A 25,174-nucleotide genomic window follows, 5' to 3' on the forward strand; every position below is an offset into this window, starting at 1 on the left:
TAATTTTTATTTGGAATAAGTAATATTTATAAAAAAAAAAAAAAAAAAATATGAATTCTTGTCGCTTCTTGTCGCTAAAATAATTCTTCTTGTTGCTTATTAGTGTGACCGAAAAAATAAGATGTTTCAATTATGATACATGTACATCTAAATATAGAAATGGAATTTTTTCATTTGACCATATTTACTCTAAATTACCTGCTGAAAAACTTCATACTAAATTCTGTAAATTTATTCTTGGAGCTCCAAAAAAAAAGCACCAATTTTGCAGTATTAACTGAGTTGGGAAGACTACCAATATATTTTAACATGATTAAAGCAATGACTAAATACTATTACAGACTAGAAAAATCAGACACTAACTTTCCATTGTTATATAATGCATTTATAGAATCAAAAAAATTGTATGAGTCAAAGAAATCGTCGTGGTATATGTCATCTGAAAAACTTCTTTCACTGATTAATAATTATCAAATATCCTCAGACACGGCTAAACCAATTGACAACAGAAAACTAAGAAATGCCATGTTGAAAGATTGGGAAAAAAAATCTCAAAACTCACTCAGAAGGAAAACTATGCACATATGTTACCTTTAAATCAAATTTTGGTTGTGAAAAATATCTTAATATTGTTAAAAAATTTGAAGATAGACGGAGTCTAACAAGATTTCGCATATCTGCTCACCATTTACTTATAGAGAGAGGTAGATATAGTAATACTCCCCGACACAATAGAATATGTAAGAGATGTTGTAGTAATGAGGTCGAAGATGAAACACATTTTCTTTTCAACTGTGATAGTTTATCGGACCAAAGGAAAGACATGATAACAATGATAAATAATTGCTGCAAGAATTTTAAAAATCTTGACCCTAACCAAAAACTGATATGGTTAATGAATAATGAAGATGAGAATTTATTATCAGAATTATGCATGTTCATTAAGAAATATGAAAAGTTTTAATGGGATTTATCTCCCTCTACTACTTGTAATTTGAACTTTATATTTTCTCTATAGTGAGTTCTAGATCACCGTCCCTTGATGAATATTGTCCAGTAGCAATGTCAACCCTTGCTGCTGTGCATTAATCATGAGGAGAATCACTATTGGAGTAATCTCATGTATCTGTAGCTAGTTCGGAAGGATCTCCCCTTGATGACCTTTGCATTGTTGTGATGTAAAAGTCCCTCACTGCAGTGCACTGGTCATGAGGAGAACTACTGCAGAATGAGATACTATATTCCTGGTTCTATTTTTACTTTTTGTTTCCGTATTAATAAACTTTATATCATATTCTTTTAATATTAAATCGACCTCATTGCACTCAATGCCTCTTACCTTAATTATATCCTACATTGCTCATATTATCAATTTATTATTTGTATATTACTTATAATATTGTGTATTTCACTAATGTTTCTATAATCATTGTATGATGTTTTTGTATCTTGCCCGACAAGGGCCCATGATTGGTTTAATAAAATAATGTCTAATGTCTAATCTACATGACATGTAGAATTCATATGGCCATTTTTCTCTTTCACAGATAAAACAAGGCTTCATAATAAAGGGAAATATCTAATTGTGATTTGTTTAAAATCTTAGGTGTAATAGTGTTCTTGGTAAAGTGTTTATATAACCTGCATATCTTCAATAACCTGCACTCAAGCTGGCAGCAGATTTGAGTCACTCAAAACATATGATTTTAGAGTGACAAAGATTGTATTTTCAAATAAGACGAGCTTCTAATCAAAACTTAAACTGATGAAGTATAAGAGGTTATCACTGGCTGTCAAAAGATAACTTACAATTAAGCAATATATCCCAGTAAAATGCGAAAGAGCCCTAAATCATTCAATGAACTTTTCACCCCAACAAACAGGAAATGTTGATTTGGGAGTGAAGAAAAGATAGATTTTTGTTTTTCCAAATGCTTGCTTTAAAATATATTGACAACAATATATCATTAAAGTCTTTAAATTCAGATCGAATAATTGATGATGAAGCATCATACTATTTATTTGATTTAAGACAGATAATCTCAAATTTATTGAACGAAACACCATCACAATTAAAATCTGTCTTTTATAATGATGAATGTTTTGTAAATAACCCACATGTGCTGTGAAAAATCTATACCATGTGTTTTCTGATTATGGTATTTATAGGAAACTAAGTTGTAATAAAGGTATATAATCAATCATATAAAGTAAATCTGTTCTTGCAGTATCTAGCTTTTACGTGAAAGAGTTTAAAAAAAAATGTATAAAAATATACTTTGGAAGATATTTTTTTATATATTTACTACATGTGGGTTCGTGGTCTAGTGGTTAAGACCGATGACTACAGTGCTGAAAGTCCCGAGTTCGATTCTCACTCGAGACGTCGAATTTTCAGTACATTAGTAGGGTGATTTTTACCCTCCCACACACATATCTGGTATCAAGACCGGAGTTTAAACCAGATTGGATATTTCGGGGCCTCGGTAGGTCAAAGTTGTTCCCAGTTTGACCTGGAGATTGATCTTCTGAAATCTTTTCGGGTTTTCTGTTCCCGCAGAGAAGCCCGGTGGTTCTCCGAGTACTTCGACTTCCTCCACCATAATAACAGACTTCCCGGTATTCTACACGCTCCCTTGGGTGGGGATCGTTCTGGGGGATAATATTGTAAAGGACACATCTCCATTAATCCTTAGGGAGTGTACATGGATCTGCTGTACCCTTGCAGTCAATCAAGGCGTGCGTCTAAACTGGCGGAATCTCGAAGTACATACATATCCTACCGTAGTCTTAAATCGTTCATCTTGTCAGTTCGTTAGGTATTTGTGTTTGAACTTAACACACTGGGAAACTACGCATTGACGTCACTATGCTACTTCCGGCGTAGAAAAACAGTGCAGAATATGTTTTTTCTGCACTTTTGAATAAAAAAATATTTCTTAACGTAAGTTTTCATTGTTGTTCTCAATTATTGGTAAAAAATGCCAATTTTCTAATGCCCGTTTCAATCCCGACTTCTGAATGTCTAAAAACATTCTAGAACTTCACAAAATCCCACTTCCGGCCTCCATTGCTTTGTGTACATTCCATTCAGCGTCATCTATCTTGTGGCAGGCAATACAGGTCAAGCAAATCGTATTTTTAGGAATTTTAAAATGACATGCTCCTTACGTCTTTTATGATTTTCCCGCGAAAAAAGCCCAACCAAAATGAGAGGAAAACTATATGAAAAAACGATGTCCATGCCATAATTTTGTACAGGAATATAGAGTAGGTTAATAAAAAACAATATACATTTATTTTTCATGGATTTTTTTTTTTATTCATAATAAAAAGATCGATATTCTAACCATCATGACTGTAGGTAAATATTCATTCAAAATTCCTTTGATGTCGAAAGGAATGTAAAAAAATGAGGTTTCCTGTTGAATAAAACCCTAAATTATTGCAAACTATTTTAAAGCAATATCCCACAAAGAAATAACGTAATTGCCGTAGACTGAAAAATCCCCTAATTGACAGTAGAGCAATTTGATTTGGTATAACGATTTGACATCACATGATTTTGACGCCATTGAAATTTGATTGTAAACAAACAAGGTCAGAAGGTTCAGTATGGGACAGCATCGTACATTGAGTTACTGAGAAACAATTATGAGTTACCAAGCTTGACATTGCATGGTAATAAAAAATGAAAGCTAAGTCTACAGAAAAAATAAGAAAAAAATAGCCTTAAGATAACGACTTATCAACACACCTGGATACATACTGGGACTAGTCCTAGCTGCAAAAACGTAGCTCTATTGTCATCTTTTTTTGCCAAAAATCATCAAGAGGACCTTAAGAGCTAAGACTTGTCTAAGGTAATTATAAATATGGTGTGGTTTAAATTTTTGTATAAGGTGGTTGAGGGGCTGCTACATGTACCTGCTATTGATCCAGATGACTTTTTAACTGTTAAAAATCAGCCAGCCAGCACTGAAAAAATTTGAAAATTATCAAGCAACAAACATACCTTTACTTTTATACCTTTATCTATGGGTCATTGAATTAGCTAGCTGCGAAAACGTAGCTCTTAAGGTCCTTTTGATGATTTTGATATTTGCGGACCATAGACGGCTTCTACTGACCCCCTCATACTGGAATTTCGTAATGCAATTTATTGTCTCATAATAATATATTTATATAAATTAGACTTATTAAAAAAAACTTAACACTAACATATGAATTTATACTGGTTCCAATTTTCGCCATTTAATGCAGACTTAAAATTATTCAAAGTATTTGCCATCACACATGCACAGTTAACTCTGACAGGTTATTCCACTGATCCACAATCGAAAAACAAGTGAGAAACAATACTAGTTGCTTTGATAAAACGCCGCAACATTCAAACTCATTCTTTGTGTCCACTATTATTAACTAGAACCATCTAGAGGACACCAATTGTGCGTGCAACAGGCGTACAGAGCTTAAAATCTGCTCTCATGAAACGTCAGTAAATCTACAGCCCCTTCACCCCGTTGTATAAAAGCCAGCATTGTTAACTACAATGTACCCATACAGATACAGATAGTTTTAAACCCTACCAAGCTTAAGGATTATGCAAATCATTAACCCTACCTAGGCGAAATGGTTATGACGTCTTCTGTGACGCCTTCCTACGATCATGAATATTTCCCCTTAATTTACTATTATTTAGTTTCAAGAGGTCATATTTATTTGAACTAAACGGTGATTTGTATATTAAGACTAAACCCAGCATCATGACGAACAACGGTTGGTAATTCTAGGAATTTAGGTGCATGGCATTAAAATGTACACTATCTATCTTATCATGGTGATGTTAAAAAATTGACGAATCATGTTCAATTCTGAACTTTCCATAAATAACTTTAATGGATAATCATGATAATTATTTCAGACTTAATACAAATCTCAATAAGAATATTACAAATCACTGAATTTTAACAAATTTGATGCTAATGGTAGCAGATAATGACCAATTAACGCCTGGTGGTAAAGGGCATTTCTACTCTCATGATGGTTTCATAAATTATCAGACTAATGGTAGCTTTAATCTGGTCAACTTGTGAGTACCATGAATTATAACTTCTTCTCAGAGGTTGAGAGTAGACTATAAGGTAGGCACTGTCTGCATGACCCTGCATGTGGGAATGTGTAGCCAAATTTGCCTTCTTAGAACATGAGTACCGCATCCTGTTTTATGATTTAATGTCAACAGATGGGGAATAAAACGTCAATTAAACACTGAAATTGTCATATTTAGTGAATAAATTTATTACTTAATGATAAAGACATACAATAAAATCACAATTAACATATCACTAATTAACACATTGTTTGAAATTTGCAGGAAAAATGCCAAGTGAAGAACCACCCTTCAAAAAGAAGAAGCTGAATAGTCAACACAGCCATAGTCATGCATGTATGTTGGATTAGTTTAATTGGACAGAAAATTCAATTCAAATTGTGCACATAAGCATTGATAAGTGCCATGCCATATTTTTATTTATTTTCACCATGTTTGAAAGAGATTTTGTTATCATTATTATCAATTTACAACAGTTCGATCAATTCATTTAAATCTTTGTGTTCAAAACTGTAAACATGTCTGAGCTTAATCTTGTGCTTTTTTCCTTTGATGAATCGTTGTCTCGTCGGCAATCATACATGTACTAAATCTCCTTTACCCTTGTAATGATGTAAACAGGATATTTTTAAGATGAGAGTCAGTACAAAATCTATTCTGGATTATACATATATATATATACCTACATTTTTTCCCCTTTATTAAGTCTAATCTTCCCAGAAGAATATTGAAACGTTTGTAATAAAATTTGTATTACATTTCTACTACATATACTTGAGGAAATGTTTTGATATTTTATAAGATTCAGAATGAAGCTCTTTCTTATAATTTAAAATCTTTTTGAATGACTGACTTGCAAGTATACAAACAATTCCTTTAAAAGGTAGCAATAATATCATGAATTAAGTAAATTTTCCATCAGGCCTTCAACCAAATCTAAATCATTATCAGTATGCATCACCCAAATCTACAGTTTGTGAATTGATATGTTTCAATGATATTCTAATGCACAGTTAAGATTGATAGAGATTCTCACCTATATGACTTAGGGCAATTAAGAGGTGTAAATAAAAAAAATCTTTTAATAAGATTTATTCAAGTATGATTTTTTTTTTCAGCACAAAATGGATTTGTTAATAATTATAAACTGCAACAAGAAAGACGAAGGCTTCCAATTTTCACTGCCAAACACAAACTTACACAACAAATCAGAAGCCTGGACACTGCCATTGTTATTGGAGAAACAGGAAGTGGAAAAACTACCCAGATTCCCCAGGTATCAAATACCGGAACAGAAAAAATAAAATCTAATTACTGTAAACCAACTTAATTTCGCAGATACTTTATTTTGCTTTTGACCTTTTCTAGTCCACTTCGCATCTATTTAATTTCATGATTTTCTAATTTACTAAATGTACTTTAATAAAAAAAAAGATGCTAGTTTTAAATATTCACGATGATTTATTTTCACGTTATTTTTCTTCTTGCGGAAGTCGCTAAGATAAATCGCTCGCCAAAATAAGTTGGTTTACATGTATGTTAATGTAAACTTTTAAAGATTTTTACAACACCATCTCACAAAGGTATACTATGTTTAATTCAAAAAAAAAATTGGGAAATTGAGGATATGTTTTGCATGATTAAAAATGCTCAAGTTGAATTTCGATAGGATTTTCTGAAAATTACAATAATAAATCTAGCATTTTGTCTTTTGAGAAATGCTGTCATTGATAAATTCATTGACCAAAATATTTCTAGTTCACTTAATCATGTTAATTCTATATTCAGATATATAAAGTGGAAACCTTATGAAATATATCTTTTCTCATATTTTTTTTGTAGATAAAATTTCAAATACCATGGGTTCATTGATATCTATAGGATACCAAGGTGCATGGATTGAATGGGCATAGGCAATGCATTACACTAAATTTTCAATAAGATACACATTTTAAAAAGACTAGTAAAATGTATACATTCTTTGGCAAAACCACAAAATCCAATATCAAGAAAATACAACCACTCTTTAATCATCCAAACATAAATGAATCCAAAATACATTAAAAATTCTAAATTCATTTGAATATAATTTGATTGTTTTCATTATACAGTTTTTGCATGAAGCAGGAGTCCACAGAGGATCAATTATAGCAGTGACTCAGGTAAAAAATATTTATTAAATCAATTATGTGATTTTCCCTGACTCTACTGTAATATTAAGCAAATTGTATCCCTTGTTGCCAAGATGTATTTGAAATAGAAATTTGTTTAGCAATAGGGTAACTGGTTTGTACTATGATGCTGCAGTCACACGTAATTCAAATTCGATTCGCATTAACTAATTTGAATTAGTTTAAATTGCATTCGAGACGTTTTATGTCCAAACGTAAATTATAATTCAAATTGCACTGCACGTCAAATTTGCTTTACTGTCCTAACGACATTAACTTAATTCTTATTGAAAAAAACGCATTTCTAATACGAATTGGATAATGCGATTTAGCCTAATTCGAATCAATTGAATTAAAAAGGAAGAGTGTGTGAAGGTGATTAGCGAATTCCATTTGCAAATTCAATTCGAGTTAAATGTACTTGTGAACGAGGCATTAGAATATTAAGAAAATAAGCATATCAGATTCTTCATTCTACTTGGCTGCTGGTATAATGCTAAGGTTCTTTTTTTTCTTATTTACACCCTTACAGAAGTATTTTCAAAATTAGTTAAAATCCATAACAATTGTTTTTCATTTTCTTTTTTCAGCCTAGAAGAGTAGCTGCTATAACTGTATCACAAAGAGTTGCTCAGGAATCTGGTACCCTACTTGGGCATTTGGTAAGTGATGCCAACCAAATGTTATGAAACTTATACACACATGCTTATTACATGAAAGCAAAGCCAAGTTTGAATTGTGGTTGCATCACTTTTACCATTCTCTAGTTATTCCCCTGTACAAATGGAAGTATGGAAGAATTTTCGTTTCCATTCTCTAACATTAGTTTGTGTCAACCAAATGTTGACAAAAATGAAAGTTGTGCACAATGGTAATTACCACAAAACTCAGATCAAGTACAAATTTGGGTAGCTTCACTTTTACAGCTCCTGAGTTATATCCCTTTATAACAGTTGACACAATTCCCATTTATTTTATATATATAAAGGAGAATACTGTCAAAACATTAATATTAATGTTTAGAAGAACATTAACGTTTATGTATTCTATATTTATGTGTTGCATGTGTTTAATGATGCATAATTTCAAAGGGAGATAATTCATAAATCTTACCAACTGTATGCAATTAATCATTTAAATTTTATATATTCACAATTTTGATTAAATAGAAAAATATTTGTGGTGTTTTACAGATGTCAGGAAATGTACTGTAATTGACTTTGGACTATAACCTACCAGAGATCAAGGTGAAATTACGTAACATGTCACCATGAAGCCCTTTAATAGTCAGCATGGTTGGTAATTTTTAAAAATAGCATTTTGTATATTACAGGTTGGGTACTCAGTAAGATTTGAAGATGTCACATCAGAATCTACCAAAATTAAATACATGACGGATGGTATGTTACTCAGGGAATCAACATTAGATCCACTTATGAAGAGGTGAGTGGTCTGTTATAATAAGTCCTCTCCTGATGAGACAGTACCTTCTGAGGGAGCTAATGTAGAATTAAATCAACTAACAGTATCCGTCATAGTGTTAAGAATTGCGCTAAAGTTAAAAGTACCCTTTTGTGTCGTCGCTTTATTGTGATGTTGATAATGATATTGAATAGAAAGTGATAATGAATATGTTTTATTTATATTTGAAAACATGTGAATTAAATAAGAATGATTGATAAATGAATATACTTGCAGGTATTCAATAATTGTACTAGATGAAGCTCATGAAAGAACAATTCACACAGATGTCTTATTTGGAGTTGTTAAAAAGGCACAAAGAGATCGAAAAAAGAAAGGACTGAAGCCATTAAAGGTTTGTTTTGGTTTGTCCTTATTGTTATAACAATTCATCCCAACTCACAGTTTTACAAACACAAGTATGTCTTTGACATTTCCATTGTTTTGATTATTAATTTGTATGCCCCTTCCGCTTGGTTTAAGAGGGCATGAAATGTTACCCGTGAACCCTTGGCTGTCCTGTATATCTGTGTACCAGTTCTGTTTCCATACTCTAAATTAAGTTTGCTTCATGCATTCTTTTCCCCCAACACATTCTTCTGATATTTAGTTCCCTGTTGTTGGAAACAATTTAAAATGAAGCATTACTTTATTTATTGTTTGAATTATACTGCCATCTTTATTTAAGAAGATGATGTGGCTGTGAGGGTGCGTGATGTCAAAGGTTTCTAGCAGAAAGAGGAATAAAAGTCCTAATATAAAGAACTAGCTTTGGAGAGGGTGGTAAAGGGTTATTTTCGTGCAACGTGTTTTGCCATTTTTATTTCACGTGCAGCCGTGAAAAAGGTTCGTTATTCACCGTGTTTCGTGAAATCGGTAAAAAGATCAACGTGCAAGACATTTTTAATTGTTCGTTCATCGTGAAATGGCATTTTTATTTCGCGTTCTTCCGTGCAGATACCCCCCCTTTACGCCCCTCTTTGGAGCATGTCTAATTATAATTTGACACACAATAGTCATATTGTTTTGATTGCTTTTTACACCCCTGCCTAGTAGCACACCCTCTAACTTTACTTTGCCTCAATAATTAAATGTTGTTAAACATATGCACAATGCTTTTTACCGATAAACACAGATCTAGTTCTTGGTTGGTGTAACTTGCACTGTTCTTGACTAAACCTATAAATGTTTGATATTGAACCAAGGATCACTCATACACCCAAGCAATCTTTACTGGAAATGTACTGAAGCAAGTTTCAAGGAAAACCAAAAGTCAATAGGTATGAATTGGTACATTGACCTTGCATATTTACTAGAAGGGATGTTTGTGTCCCATTGACACATACTACCTTTATTTTTATAGAGCAAGTGTTTACAATGGACAATATGCTTACATATTATGCCATCCTGGGCAAAATATATCAGTAAATGTGATAACTTTTATATCAATATTTTCTCAACAAGTACAGCATGTAGATGTATTATAATTTTTGACTTTTCAGATAATAGTTATGTCTGCTACAATGGATGTTGATCATTTCTCTAATTACTTCAACAAAGCACCTGTTTTATACCTGGAAGGTAGACAGTATCCAGTACAGGTAAGAATTCCTTGTTTATTAGAACTATTTTCCTTATGCATGTGTTTTGAAGATTAGGTTGACTGGCTTGCTTTGTTTATTTAATGTTTGCTCAAGTTTTGTAATTAAGATTGATATCTGAAATCAATAGATAGACAAGGCTTAAGAGTATATACTGTTAATATTGGAAGCTTGAGCAAACATTTATACAAACTAAGCAAGCAAGCCAAGCAAACCTTTAAACTACCTGCATTAGGGAAATAGCTTGTAAGTGAATGCAACTTTTGTACTTTCGTTGCATTATAGAGGTTTCATACTAAATGTCTCTCTGAGCTTTATAGATTATATGAACTTGCATAAACTGCATAAAAGTCTATCCATTCAATTTAAAAGCACCCATTCATGAAAATATTACATTTCTTTCTGATACTTTGTAAAAAAAATGATGTAATATAAAATTATTGTAAAAGAGCTCTGAAAATGAAATATTTTTTATAACAAAAAATAGCTTTGATGTGTAGGTACAAGTATGAAATTATTTCTTTTACAGGCATGAAATAAGTTGATAAATATCTACAGTAAATTCAGAAGTGACTGAAAAAAATTCTGACCTTATATGTTACAATTATTGTCTGATCTGTTTCAGTTGCTGCAATGTTGTAATGAAAATTAACCATTGAAATTTATACTATTCCTTACATAAAGAAGATTTTCAGTAAAACAAATATAATTTTGTATATAAAAAACAAATCTGATTACACATCTACATTTAAATGAGTTTGTTTTACATTGCAGGTATTCTACTCCACAACAACTCAGTCGGACTATGTTATGGCAGCTGTTGTTACACTATTCCAGTTACATAGAGACCATCCACCTAAGTGAGTTATCATGTTTATAAATACTGTGATTCATTATTGTACATTTGAAACCATTTTTTTTGTGGATTTTAAAGTTAAAACCAATTTGAATTTTCAACAATAACAAATTTTCTATAGGCTTGTATGCAGACTTTGGTAAATTGAAGAAATGAAATATCCACGCAAAAAAAGGAATCTTGAGAAAACTACTGTAAATTCAGAAATTATTGTGATTTTATTTATTATTTTTGTGATTATGAGAAAAATCCTGTTCAATTCATATAAAACATTTCAGAATGTGAGTTTTAATTATTGTGATTACAACCCTGTCGCATTTTTCCCAATGATAAAAGCATCGCAATAATTTCTGAATTTTCAGTATTGTGCAAGATACAAAAGATATTTTTTTCATAATGGTTCTTAATTTGAATTTACAGCCAAGATGTGCTGATATTTATGACTGGTCAAGAAGAGATTGAGTCAACTGTCCGGTGTATACGAGATATATCTAAAGACATGGTAGGAGAAGGGCCACCATTAGTTGTCTGCCCTTTGTATGCTGCACTACCATCTCATCTACAGTTAAAAGTGTTCAATAAAACACCTGAGGTAAGGGGGTCATTATGAGAGTCTCAAAGTAGTGAATTTAGATGAATTTAAATGTTTGACCAATAATGGCAATTATTACATTGGTTGCAATGAATAACATAAAACATGTGAAATAAAAGTGGATATTTCACTCCTCTGACTTCTTTCAACAAATGCGCTGTCAAGAATTTGATATCATTGGATATAAACAAATTGTGAATGCATAGAAAAAGATACAGTTCCTTGCATTTGCAACATTTATTTCATAAAAAAGCCATTACCCAATGTAATAAAAAGAATAACTCATCAAAGAATTTAGATATCAAAAAATATTCAACTCATGATCAAACAAAACACTGATAATTAACTCAAGCGCTATGTGCATACATGAATTTATGTGTTGTTCGGTCAATCATTGAATGCTATTTTTCTCTATTTGAATTCTGTAAATTAACATGACTAATTTATTTGCCTACATGTAAGTTGTTTCACTGTATTATTTGTGAGATTGTTAGTGTTTGTATTGTACATTTGTTATTTATTTATAATTTAAATGACATTTGATTTTAAAGGGATCCAGAAAAGTGATAGTGGCCACTAATATAGCTGAGACATCTGTGACCATACATGGCATCAAATTTGTGATAGATACTGGAGTTGTCAAAGCAAAGTAAGTGTCAGCGATATCAAATATGTCAATCTGTTATACATAATGGTTACCTTATCTGCATTTCTTCAATTACAGATTTATCATTGCACTAATCGTGGTGAGAATGGCAAAATAAAAAAAAACGTAACTATGATTTGTATCAATAAAATTAAAATTGTAATTTACAAAGACTGGAAGAAATATTGGTAATTTTATGATTTTGCTGCTTTGAAATCATGATGTTTTGTCTATGCAAATTATATTTCCAATATTAACATTTGTAGGTATTTTTGCCAGCAAGCTACTATATGGTAGATTATTAATAGTATTGATTAACTTGTAAGATGTTAATGCACACAACAAATAAAAAAAACCTACAAATATATCATTTGCAGGGGCTGCTCTGGCTCCCAAAAAGTTGGAGCCAGAAAAACGCCAGCTCCTATATTTTGTCGCCAGTTTTGAAAACTTGGAGCTAACTTTAGAACCAGCTAGAGTCTTTATTATACCCCCGCTTTAAAAAAGGGGGGGTATACTGTTTTACCTCTGTCTGTCAGTCCGTCCGTCAGTCCGTCCGTCCATCAGTCCGTCAGTCCGTCAGTCAGTCCGTCCCATGAAACTTTTGTCACATTTTTCTCAGGAACTACACATTCACCCTTTCTGTAATTTGGTATCAACATTTATATATGTCAGCCATACCGTGTGATGCGTTTTCAGATTCATCACTTGACAACTTCCTGTTTACCGAACACTTGTCTGATTTTACACATGATAGCCAAGTTGAAAATTTTCGTCACATTTTTCTCAGGAACTACAATACAAGGATTTCTGAAATTTGGTTTCAGGATTTATATAAGTCAGCTATACCGTGTGATGCGTTTTCAGATTCATCACTCGACAACTTCCTGTTTACCGAACACTTGTATGATTTTACACATGATAACCAAGTAAAAAATTTTCGTCACATTTTTCTCAGGAACTACAATACAAGGATTTCTGAAATTTGGTTTCAGGATTTTTATAAGTCAGCTATACCGTGTGATGCATTTTCAGATTCATCACTCGACAACTTCCTGTTTACCGAACACTTGCATATTTTTACACTATTAATATTATCCACTTGGGGTATCATCAGTGAGCAGTAGCTCGCAGTTTCACTTGTTTCTTCTATTTAAGCAATGTTCAATTTAAATTTCTTATGCACTCAGCCTGTACTTTACATCATTTAACATGTAATACTAAGTAAGTTATTGCATAGGGTTTATATACATACAAGAACACAACATGTGTGTATTTCATATGCAGAAGAATATAAATTAGCCTATGGTCTGTATATCCTACAGAATAGAGAAAATATCTTTAAATTTAAATATAAAGTTTAGAGGGTAATTGAATAAAGAAAAGAAAATAAGAGGTGTTTAAATTTACAGAATAGTGAAAAAATTTTATATAAAAAGAGAATACAGAAAAAGACTATTTTTTTATACAAAAGGTATCCTAGCCATCCTGCTACTAAGAAGGCCCTCTTTAAGCTTGTCTCCATGCAGAATTTATTTGCCATTCTATAAACTGAAGGGTAAAAATTGGATATTTAATTTTCTATAATTAGTTATATAATCTTGTATAAAGAAGGGACAATAACTTGATAATAGATGTAAACTCAAATGATTTGAAATATTGTCATGAAATTCAGAGTCAATATTATTTGATTTCAGATTGTACAATCCTAACAGTGGCCTTGACCTTTTAAAGGTTGTGAGAATTTCAAAAGCTCAGGCTCTACAGAGGACAGGAAGAGCTGGGAGAGAAAGTTCTGGAACATGTTATAGAATTTATACAGAAGAAGAATTTGACAGTTTTAAGAAAAATACTGTACCAGAAATCCTCAGGTATTTTATGTCAAATTAGATTTTGTAATTTTGTACATGTCAACATATAAAAGTGTATACTTCCATTCAATTCAGACTTGTGTTTATCTTATTTTTAGCTCACCTGGCCCAAAGGGCCAAGTGAGCTTTTCCCATCACTTTGCGTCCGGCGTCCGTCGTCGTCGTCCGTCGTCGTTAACTTTTACAAAAATCTTCTCCTCTGAAACTGCTGGACCAAATTAAACCAAACTTGGCCACAATCATCATTGGGGTATCTAGTTTAAAAAATGTGTGGCGTGACCCCGCCTACCAACCAAGATGGCCGCCATGGCTAAAAATAGAACATAGGGGTAAAATGCAGTTTTCGGCTTATAACTGAAAAACCAAAGCATTTAGAGCAAATCTGACATGGGGTAAAATTGTTTATCAGGTCAAGATCTATCTGCCCTGAAATTTTCAGATGAATCAGACAACTCGTTGTTGGGTTGCTCCCCCTGAATATGTAATTTTAAGGACATTTTGCTGTTTTTGGTTATTATCTTGAATATTATTATAGATAAAGATAAACTGTAAACAGCAATAATGTTCAGCAAAGTAAGATTTACAAATAAGTCAACATGACCGAAATGGTCAATTGACCCCTTTAGGAGTTATTGCCCTTTATAGTCAATTTTTAACCATTTTTCGTAAATCTTAGTCATCTTTTAGAAAAATCTTCTCCTCTGAAACTACTGGGCCAAATTAAACCAAACATGGCCACAATCATCATTGGGGTATCTAGTTTTAAAAATGTGTCCGGTGACCTGGTCAACCAACCAAGATGGCCACCATGGCTAAAGATAGAACATGGGGGTAAAATGCAGTTTTTGGCTTATAACTCAAAAACCAAAGCATTTAGAGCAAATCTGACATGGGTAAAATTGTTCATCAGGTCAAAATCTATCTGCCCTGAAATTTTCAGATGAATCGGACAACCTGTTGTTGGGTTGCTGTCCCTGAATAGGTAATTTTAAGGAAATTTTACTGTTTTTGGTTATTATCTTGAATATTATTATAGATAGAGATAAACTGTAAACAGCAATAATGTTCAGCAAAGTAAGATTTACAAATAAGTCAACATGACCAAAATGGTCAGTTGACCAATTTAGGAGTTATTGCCCTTTATAGTCAATTTTTAACCATTTTTCGTAAATCTTAATCTTTTACAAAAATCTTCTCCTCTGAAACTACTGGGCCAAATTAATCCAGACTTGGCCACAATCATCATTGGGGTATCTAGTTTATAAAATTTGTCCGGTGACCCGGTCAACTAACCAAGATGGCCGCCACGCCTAAAAATAGAACATAGGGGTAAAATGCAGTTTTTGGCTTATAACTCAAAAACCAAAGCATTTAGAGCAAATCTGACATGGGTAAAAAAAATTATCGGGTCAAGATCTATCTGCCCTGAAATTTTCAAATGAATCGGACAACCTGTTGTTGGGTTGCTGCCCCTGAATTGGTAATTTTAAGGAAATTTTGCTGTTTTTGGTTATTATCTTGAATATTATTATAGATAGAGATAAACTGTAAACAGCAATAATGTACAGCAAAGTAAGACCTAAAAAGAAGTCAACATGACCAAAATGGTCAATTGATCCCTAATGAGTTATTGCCCTTTATATAGTCATTTTTTTTAACAATTTTCACAAAATTTGTAAAATTTTACTAACATTTTCCACTGTAACTACTGGGTCAAGTTCATTATAGATAGAGATAATTGTAAGCAGCAAGAATGTTCAGTAAAGTAAGATCTACAAACACATCACCATCACCAAACCACAATTTTGTCTTGAATCCATCTGTGTCCTTTGTCTGGTATTCACATAGACCAAGGTGAGCGACACAGGCTCTTTAGAGCCTCTAGATTAGTATTTAAAAGGCAAATTTTTCGGTTTTTCCATTTGAATGGTTTTACACTAGTAATTATTTGGGGTCCTTTATAGCTTGCTGTTCGGTGTGAACCAAGGCTCTGTGTTGAAGACTGTACCTTGACCTATAATGGTTTACTTTTATAATTGTGACTTGGATAGAGATTTGTCTCATTGGCACTCATACAACATCTTTCTATATCTAGATTTATAAATGAGTTTTAAACAAATGATACATAGATATCAGTATCCTGTTTTATGTTTAATCAATAGCAGCATGTATTTTTGTATCTTCAGGTGTAATCTGTCCAGAGTTGTGCTACAGTTACTTGCCCTTGGTATCATGTTGTATGTTTAATCAATAGCAGCATATATTTTGGTATCTTTAGGTGTAATCTGTCCAGAGTTGTGCTACAGTTACTTGCCCTTGGTATCATGTTGTATGTATAATCAATAGCAGCATATATTTTTGTATCTTCAGGTGTAATCTGTCCAGTGTTGTGCTACAGTTACTTGCCCTTGGTATCATGTTATAACGTGTAACCAAAAGCAGTTATATTTTTTGTATCGTCAGGTGTAATCTGTCCAGAGTTGTGCTACAGTGACTTGCCCTTGGTATCATGTTTTATGTATAATCAATAGCAGCATATTTTTTTGTATCTTCAGATGTAATCTGTCAAGTGTTGTTCTACAGTTACTTGCCCTTGGTATCTCAGACATTGTTAACTTTGATTTTATGGACAAACCATCGATAGAGGTACGTACTGCATTTTTATGCCCCGTCTACGATAGTAGTAGGGGCATTATGTTTTCTGGTCTGTGCGTCCGTTCGTCCGTCTGTTCGTTCGTCTGTTCGTTCGTCCGTTCGTCCGTCTGTCCCATGTCAGGTTAAAGTTTTTGGTCGAGGTAGTTTATGATGAAGTTGAAGTCCAATCAACTTGAAACTTAGTACACATGTTCCTTATGATATGATCTTTCTAATTTTAAAACCAAATTAAACTTTTGACCCCAATTTCACGGTCCACTGAACATAGAAAATGAAAACGCATGTTTCAGGTTAAAGTTTTTGGTCGAGGTAGTTTTTGATGAAGTTGAAGTCCAATCAACTTGAAACTTAGTATACATGTGCCCTATGATATGATCTTTCTAATTTAAATGCCAAATTAGAGTTTTGACCCCAATTTTACGGTTCACTGAACATAGAAAATGATAGTGCAAATTTCAGGTTAAAGTTTTTGGCTTCAGGTTAAAGTTTTTGGTCAAGGTAGTTTTTGATGAAGTTGAAGTCCAATCAACTTGAAACTTAGTATACATGTGCCCTATGATATGATCTTTCTAATTTAAATGCCAAATTAGAGTTTTGACCCCAATTTTACGGTTCACTGAACATAGAAAATGATAGTGCAAATTTCAGGTTAAAGTTTTTGGCTTCAGGTTAAAGTTTTTGGTCAAGGTAGTTTTTGATGAAGTTGAAGTCCAATCAACTTGAAACTTAGTATACATGTGCCCTATGATATGATCTTTCTAATTTAAATGCCAAATTAGAGTTTTGACCCCAATTTTACGGTTCACTGAACATAGAAAATGATAGTGCAAATTTCAGGTTAAAGTTTTTGGTCAAGGTAGTTTTTGATAAAGTAGAAGTCCAATCAACTTGAAACTTAGTATACATGTTCCCTTTGATAAGATCATTCGAATTTTAATGCCAAATTAGAGAATTTATTCCAATTTCACAGTCCTTTAAACATACAAAATGATAGTGCGAGTGGGGCATCCGTGTACTGTGGACACATTCTTGTTTGAGTTTGATTTAAGTACTAGTTTATTAGTCTGGTTTTGAGAAAAAAATAAAAATTTGTCCAGTTTATTTCACAGTTTTTTTTATGCCCCTGCAACTTAAAGTTGGGAGGCATATTGTTTTAGTCCTGTCAGTCCGTCTTTCCGTCCCATTATGGGTATATAGTTATTCCGCATAACTCCTCCTACAGTTTGAATCCTAGGTAGTTTTTACTTTGATGTCTTTTTATGCCCCATTTATGGGCATTATATTTCTGGTCTGTGCCTCCATTTGTCTGTCCATTCATTCGTTCGTCCGTCCGTTCGTCTGTCCTGCTTCAGGTTAAAGTTTTTGGTCGAGATAGCTTTTGATAAAGTTGAAGTCCAATCAACCTGAAACTTAGTAAATATGTTCCCTATGATATGATCTTTCTAATTTTAATGCCAAATTAGAATCCCATTTTCACGGTCCACTGAACATAGAAAATGATAGTGCAGGTTTCAGGCTAAAGTTTTTGGTCAAGGTAGTTTTTGATGTAGTTGAAGTCCAATCAACTTGAAACTTAGTAAACATGTTCCCTATGATATGATCTTTCTAATTGTAATGCCAAATTAGAGTATTAATCCCATTTTCATGGTATATTGAACATAGAAAATGATAGTGTGGATGGAGCAGTCGTGTGCTTGGGACACATTCTTGTTGTTCATTATATAAATGGTGGGCATGTGGTCAGGGTTTTGATTTTTGCGGCTACAGCGGCGGCGTAAGCTAACTTCTTAAAAGCTTTATAATTAGAAGGTGGAAGACCATGCTTCATACTTTGTATATGGATGCCTCATGTTACGAAGTTTCGGTCAGTCACATGTCCAAGGTCCTTGACCTCATTTTCATGGTTCAGTCACTACTTGAAAAAAAAGTTAAAATTATTTGTAATGTTAAATTCTCTCTTATTATAAGTAATAGGATATCTATATTTGGTATGTGCGTACCTTGCAAAGTCCTCATGCCCGTCAGACAGTTTTCACTTGACCTGGACCTCATTTCATGGATCAGTGAATAAGGTTAAGTTTTGGTGATCAAGTCCATATCTCAGATACTATGACTAATAGGTCTAGTATATTCGGTGTATGGAAGGACTGTAAGGTGTACATGTACAACTGGCAGGTGTCATCTGACCTTGACCTCATATTCATGGTTCAGTGGTTATAGTTAAGTTTTTGTGGTTTGGTCTGTTCTTCTTATACTGTATTCAACAGGTCTACTATATTCGAAGTATGGAATGATTGTAAGGTGTACATGTCTATCTGGCAGGTGTCATCTGACCTTGACCCCATTTTCATGGTTCAGTGGTCAAAGTTAAGTTTTGAGTTTTGGTCTTTTTTTCTAATACTATATGCAATAGGTCAACTATATTTGGTGTATGGAAATATTTTATGATCTATATGTCAGTTGTGCAGGTTTTATTTGACTTTCACTTCATTTTCACAGTTTATTGCTCAGTGTTAAGTTTTGGGGTTTTGGTCTGTTTTTCTAATACTGTAAGCAATAGGTAAATCATATTTGTTGTATGGAAGAATTATTAGCTGTACATGCTTGCCTGGCATGGTTCTTCTGACCTTGATCTCATTTTCATGGTTCATTGGTCAATGTTTTGTTTTCCTGGTTAATGTTAAGTTTGTGTGACAGTTGTAATAAAGCCTTATATTTAGGACTATCAACATAATATCAATGATTAGAAAAGAAGGCGAGACATTTCAGCTTGTGCACTCTTGTTATAAATATTTGCTCTTTTGGGAGATAGTTGAACTTTGTCATTTTTTGGAGTATTAACTTGCATAAGAGGAGCACTTCCAGATAACTCTTCGTAGTTTGAATGCTAGGATGTTTTCACTTATCTGAACTTTTTGTATTTTAAAATAACACTCTACATCTGCGTAGGGAGGGGGGGGGGGGGCATTGGTCTACTATTACATTGTCATTGGGCTATAACATTCTGTAGTTCACATTGTCATTGGTCTACTATTACATTGTCATTGGGCTATTACATTCTGTAGCTCACATTGTCATTGGTCTACTATTACATTGTCATTGGGCTATTACATTCTGGGGCTATTACATTCTGTAGCTCACATTGTTATTGGTCTACTATTACATTGTCATTGGGCTATTACATTCTGTAGTTCACATTGTCATTGGTCTACTATTACATTGTCATTGGGCTATTACATTCTGGAGCTATTACATTCTGTAGCTCACATTGTCATTGGTCTACTATTACATTGTCATTGGGCTATTACATTCTGTAGTTCACATTGTCATTGGTCTACTATTACATTGTCATTGGGCTATTACATTCTGTAGCTCACATTGTCATTGGTCTACTATTACATTGTCATTGGGCTATTACATTCTGTAGTTCACATTGTCATTGGGCTATTACATTCTGTAGTTGACATTGTCATTGGTCTACTATTACATTGTCATTGGGCTATTACATTCTGTAGCTCACATTGTCATTGGTCTACTATTACATTGTCATTGGGCTATTACATTCTGGAGCTATTACATTCTGTAGCTCACATTGTCATTGGTCTACTATTACATTGTCATTGGGCTATTACATTCTGTAGTTCACATTGTCATTGGTCTACTATTACATTGTCATTGGGCTATTACATTCTGTAGCTCACATTGTCATTGGTCTACTATTACATTGTCATTGGGCTATTACATTCTGTAGTTCACATTGTCATTGGGCTATTACATTCTGTAGTTCACATTGTCATTGGTCTACTATTACATTGTCATTGAGCTATTACAGTCTGTAGCTTACATTGTCATTGGTCTACTATTACATTGTCATTGGGCTATTACATTCTGTAGCTCACATTGTCATTGTCTGTTATTGCATTGCCATTAATCTGGAATAACATTGTTATAAGTCATTGATTACATTGTTTTTTTTTCCCAGTCATTGATAGGTGCAGTTCACCAGTTGCACAGTTTAGGAGCAGTCACTAAAGAAGACTGCATTAAGGTTTGTGTATTTTTATTCATTTCAGAAACAAATATTGATTTTTTCAAAAAAAAACACAGTTTGAAGAATTATGTTTGTCTGACTTAGGTTACAATACATTTCAGATTTCGGTTATTTTAATGCTTGAAGTCATAAGAAACGAGTGACCGGTGAAAAATAATGTTCTTCCAATTCTTGAACCAATGCATACAAACATCATTAACTTAGTCTTCTGTGCATGAATTTATCATTTTTTTCGTGTAAATTTCGTATAATCGTCAATTTTTTTTTCAATCGGTCAGTGTTGTGAAAATATGGTAGGTAATTAAAGTTCGTGCTTTGAAGCCGAAGTTTAAAGATTGTCACCCGTTTGTCAACAATTGACAAAAAAATCAGATAATAGTTTATTTTAAGGACATCCATGCGTATTGTGATCACCGGATTTTTACGAGATGGGTCACACTGAGGTCACTTTGCATACAGAAAATATGTTGGGGGAATTGCTTCCTGGAAGAAAGCAATTAAAATAAAGTAAACTTCTTCTAAATATGAATAAATTAAAGAATTTTCTTCAGAAAAAAGTTTATATACATAAGTTTTATAATGAAATCTATCCATTGAGTTATTAAAAAACATATGCATTATTGTTTTGATTTGAGGTTTCTTATGACTTTAATAAAATTAAAGTGTAAAATTATTTTCATGCTTTTTGGTCTATGCATCATCTGACACATATTCTTGTTTTTAACTTTGCCATTTTATACGATTATTTTAGTTGACACCGCTTGGTAAACAGATGGTATCATTTCCATTAGATCCCAGACTTTCTAAAACAGTACTGATTGCTAAAGACAATCACTGCTTGTAAGTTTCAGTTCATTAGTTTTGTAAAGAAAGAATCAACGTTTATGTTATTTCTGAAACTTTCAGTTTAACAGCTTATTTATCACAACTTTACATCTGGTTAATTGTTTCAGTACATCATATTATACAATTACAAGGGACTTATTGAATTTTTTTTTTTCAACACTTATCTGTTATAATATTTAACTTTACAGAATTACCTCAATAAAGGGTCAATTTTAATGATATTTAAATCTAAGAATACCTGAGATATACTTGTATTCGTTATGCCCCCTCCACCTGTCTGTCGTCCCAAAATTGGTTTCCTTTCTCTTACTTTAGTTGCCTCAATCAAATAAATATGATGAAATGTATATATTATGCTTATTATGCTTATTACCACAAAACTCAGTTTAACCCTTTCACCAATAGCTGCCCAGACAGAAGCTACTCTGAGACGATGGCTTCCCTGGCTACTATTACTGAAGTGGGAAATCTTCATAATAAATGTCAATAAAAACTTGTCTGTGTCTTTATTTCATTCACTAACACCATGTTGACAGTTTTGTTCCTGTTTTGATAATTTTTTCTTCATAAAATATTCAAATTTTCAAACTTTCTGCATTATCTAGGTGAATTTCTCAAAATTCTGCTCTTTGACCCAAAATCGTAATTTTTTAACCCAAAACAGCAAAATTTTGAAAAATTTAATGAGGCTGTAGAAATTTCTAACACTGAACAATGTCCATTCCAAGTGTTTTGTACTTAAAACGACATTTTATGTAAAAAAGTATACTAGTTTGGCTTCAATTCTTCCATATTCTTTCAAAAGAATGTTCCCTCATTTCAAATGTTTGTAAAGTCTGTAGATTTCCTCTGATTTTGACACGGTTTTCAACAAACAGAAGCGCCATGTTTTCACTTTAATCTGGGTATTCAACAAAGGAAGATAACTCGTGTTTGCACTGTTTTGAGCGGGACTCATTGTCAGCTGTCAGAACATGAATCCCGGTAAACTGATACTCATCGATGAAAGGGTTAAGTTCAACTTCAAATATTGATACAGCCACTTTTACATTTCTTGAGATATGTCCCTTTATAACATTATATGCTAGCGGGGGCATCATCTGTGTCCCTATGGTTACATTTTTTTTTTCTGGTTAGACATGTTTGTACGTTGTATTGCATATATTTAAAAAGGAGTTGAAGTATTATATACATGTGTGTGTTGTAAGATATGTACCAGGCATAGATTACCTTAGCCGTATTTGGCACAACTTTTTGGAATTTTGGATCCTCAATGCTCTTCAACTTTGTACTTGTTTGGCTTTATAAATATTTTGATATGAGTGTCACTGATTAGTCTTATATAGATGTAGATGAAAAACAAAACAATTTACAAAGAATCTAGTAAAAGAAAAATGTTTTTTTTTTTTTTTTTTAGAGAAGAGATATTGAGTATTGTTAGCATGCTGTCAGTGGATTCTGTTATGTTTACACCACAAAGTAAAGTAAGTTTTCATTGGTTCTTTAAAGGTTCAAAGTTTAAATAGATTTGCCAGATTATCTCCATAGTTGGGTCCATATTTAGGTGCTGAAGGTAACTATATTTACCTGAATGTGCTAGAAATTTCAAATGGTGAAATACTGTAAATTCTGGAATTTCATTTATTATTGTGATTTTGTCATTTTAGACTAAAATGTGATTTTAATTTTTGCAATATTGAGAAAAAACCTGTTCAATTCATATCAAAATGTTCGAAATTCAAGTTTAAATTATTGCGATTATAACCCTGTGGCATTTTTTGCAATAATAATAAAAACATCGCAATTATTTCTGAATTTATAGTAAAACAAAGGAGTAGGTTCAGTAAGACCCCTTTTTGGCCCCAAAATATAGCAGTTTTACAAAATTGTTAAAATGTAAACCTTTAGTTATTTATTGGACAGTAGAATGCTTCTGCTACATAAATATGGGCTGTTTTTGACAATACAATGCACATATATCCGGTACTAGCACCATTAAGTCATGCTAAATTACTGAAATCCTCATAATTCTAGCATTTTAGTTAAATTTTAGACGGTTTTCGTGTAAAACGAAAGTGGCCGCATTCGTGTTCATCCTTAATATTGAAATGTAAGTTGTATTTTATGATAATACATAACATATATAAAGGTTGAGGATGAACACGGATGCGGCCACTTTCATTTTTGACAAAAACCATCTGGAAAGTGACATTTTTCGGCATATTAGGTAGATTTTTGTCGAGCCTGCAACTTTTGTTGCAGAAAGCTCGACATAGGGATAGTGATCCGGCGGCGGCGGCTACGGCGGCGGCGGCTACGGCGGCGGCGGTGTTAGCTCACTTCTTAAAAGCTATATATTTTAGAAGGTGGAAGACCTGGATGCTTCATATTTTGTATATAGATGCCTCATGTTACGAAGTTTCCGTCAGTCACATGTCCAATGTCCTTGACCTCATTTTCATGGTTCAGTGACCACTTGAAAAAAAAGTTAAGAATTTTTGTAACGTTGAATTCTCTCTTATTATAAGTAATAGGATAACTATATTTGGTATGTGCGTACCTTGCAAGGTCCTCATGCCCGTCAGACAGTTTTCACTTGACCTCGACCTCATTTCATGGATCAGTGAACAAGGTTAAGTTTTGGTGGTCAAGTCCATATCTCAGATACTATAAGCAATAGGGCTAGTATATTTGGTGTATGGAAGGACTGGAAGGTGTACATGTCCAACTGGCAGGTGTCATCTGACCTTGACCTCATTTTCATGGTTCAGTGGTTATAGTTAAGTTTTTGTGTTTTGGTCTGTTTTTCTCATACTTTATGCAATAGGTCTACTATATTTGTTGTATGGAATGATTGTAAGGTGTACATGTCTAGCGGGCAGATGTCATCTGACCTTGACCTCATTTTCATGGTTCAGTGGTCAAAGTTAAGTTTTTAAGTTTTGATCTTTTTATCTAATATTATATGCCAAAGATCAACTATATTTGGTGTATGGAAATATATTATGATCTATATGTCAGTCCCGCAGGTTTTATTTGACCATGACCTCAATTGCACGGTTCATTGGACAGTGTTAAGTTTTTGTGTTTTGGTCTATTTTTCTTAAACTATAAGTAATTGGTCAACTATAGTTGTTGTATGGAAGCATTGTTAGCTGTACATGTCTGCCTGGCATGGTTCATCTGACCTTGACCTCATTTTCATGGTTCATTGGTCTTTGTTTAACTATCTTGTTTAATGTTAAGTTTATGTGACAATTGTAATAACGCTTTATACTTAGGACTATCAACATAATATCAATGATTAGTAA

At 32.9% G+C, this 25,174-nt stretch overlaps 2 protein-coding genes across 3 annotated transcripts in view; one reads left to right on the forward strand and one right to left on the reverse strand.

Annotated features, from left to right (window-relative positions):
* Nucleotides 1-1,903, reverse strand: part of LOC143047637 (activating molecule in BECN1-regulated autophagy protein 1-like) — a 37,063-nt gene extending 35,160 nt beyond the window's left edge. Inside the window, exon 1 of the mRNA XM_076220808.1 lies at nucleotides 1,810-1,903. The gene's annotated coding sequence lies outside the window, so the exon portion shown is untranslated. The remainder of the gene's footprint in view (nucleotides 1-1,809) is intronic.
* Nucleotides 1,904-2,096: 193 nt separating this feature from the next.
* The window catches only part of LOC143047638 (ATP-dependent RNA helicase DHX33-like), a 29,817-nt gene continuing 6,739 nt past the window's right edge, over nucleotides 2,097-25,174 (forward strand). The window contains exons 1-16 of one of the 2 annotated variants that reach the window (XM_076220811.1): nucleotides 2,097-2,189; nucleotides 5,378-5,449; nucleotides 6,232-6,389; nucleotides 7,225-7,275; nucleotides 7,875-7,946; nucleotides 8,618-8,727; nucleotides 8,983-9,100; nucleotides 10,248-10,346; nucleotides 11,121-11,206; nucleotides 11,623-11,794; nucleotides 12,346-12,443; nucleotides 14,138-14,311; nucleotides 16,867-16,957; nucleotides 20,949-21,014; nucleotides 21,769-21,857; nucleotides 23,281-23,347. In XM_076220811.1, coding sequence (XP_076076926.1) covers nucleotides 5,383-5,449; nucleotides 6,232-6,389; nucleotides 7,225-7,275; nucleotides 7,875-7,946; nucleotides 8,618-8,727; nucleotides 8,983-9,100; nucleotides 10,248-10,346; nucleotides 11,121-11,206; nucleotides 11,623-11,794; nucleotides 12,346-12,443; nucleotides 14,138-14,311; nucleotides 16,867-16,957; nucleotides 20,949-21,014; nucleotides 21,769-21,857; nucleotides 23,281-23,347 — 1,518 coding nt within the window. In that variant the 5' untranslated portion in view covers nucleotides 2,097-2,189; nucleotides 5,378-5,382. Of the gene's footprint in view, nucleotides 2,190-5,373; nucleotides 5,450-6,231; nucleotides 6,390-7,224; nucleotides 7,276-7,874; nucleotides 7,947-8,617; nucleotides 8,728-8,982; nucleotides 9,101-10,247; nucleotides 10,347-11,120; nucleotides 11,207-11,622; nucleotides 11,795-12,345; nucleotides 12,444-14,137; nucleotides 14,312-16,866; nucleotides 16,958-20,948; nucleotides 21,015-21,768; nucleotides 21,858-23,280; nucleotides 23,348-25,174 lie in introns of both variants that reach the window. The other variant, XM_076220812.1, reaches the window with a different exon arrangement.

The sequence above is a fragment of the Mytilus galloprovincialis genome, chromosome 10, assembly GCF_965363235.1.
Source record: "Mytilus galloprovincialis chromosome 10, xbMytGall1.hap1.1, whole genome shotgun sequence".
In the NCBI taxonomy this organism is placed as follows: Eukaryota; Metazoa; Mollusca; class Bivalvia; order Mytilida; family Mytilidae; genus Mytilus; species Mytilus galloprovincialis.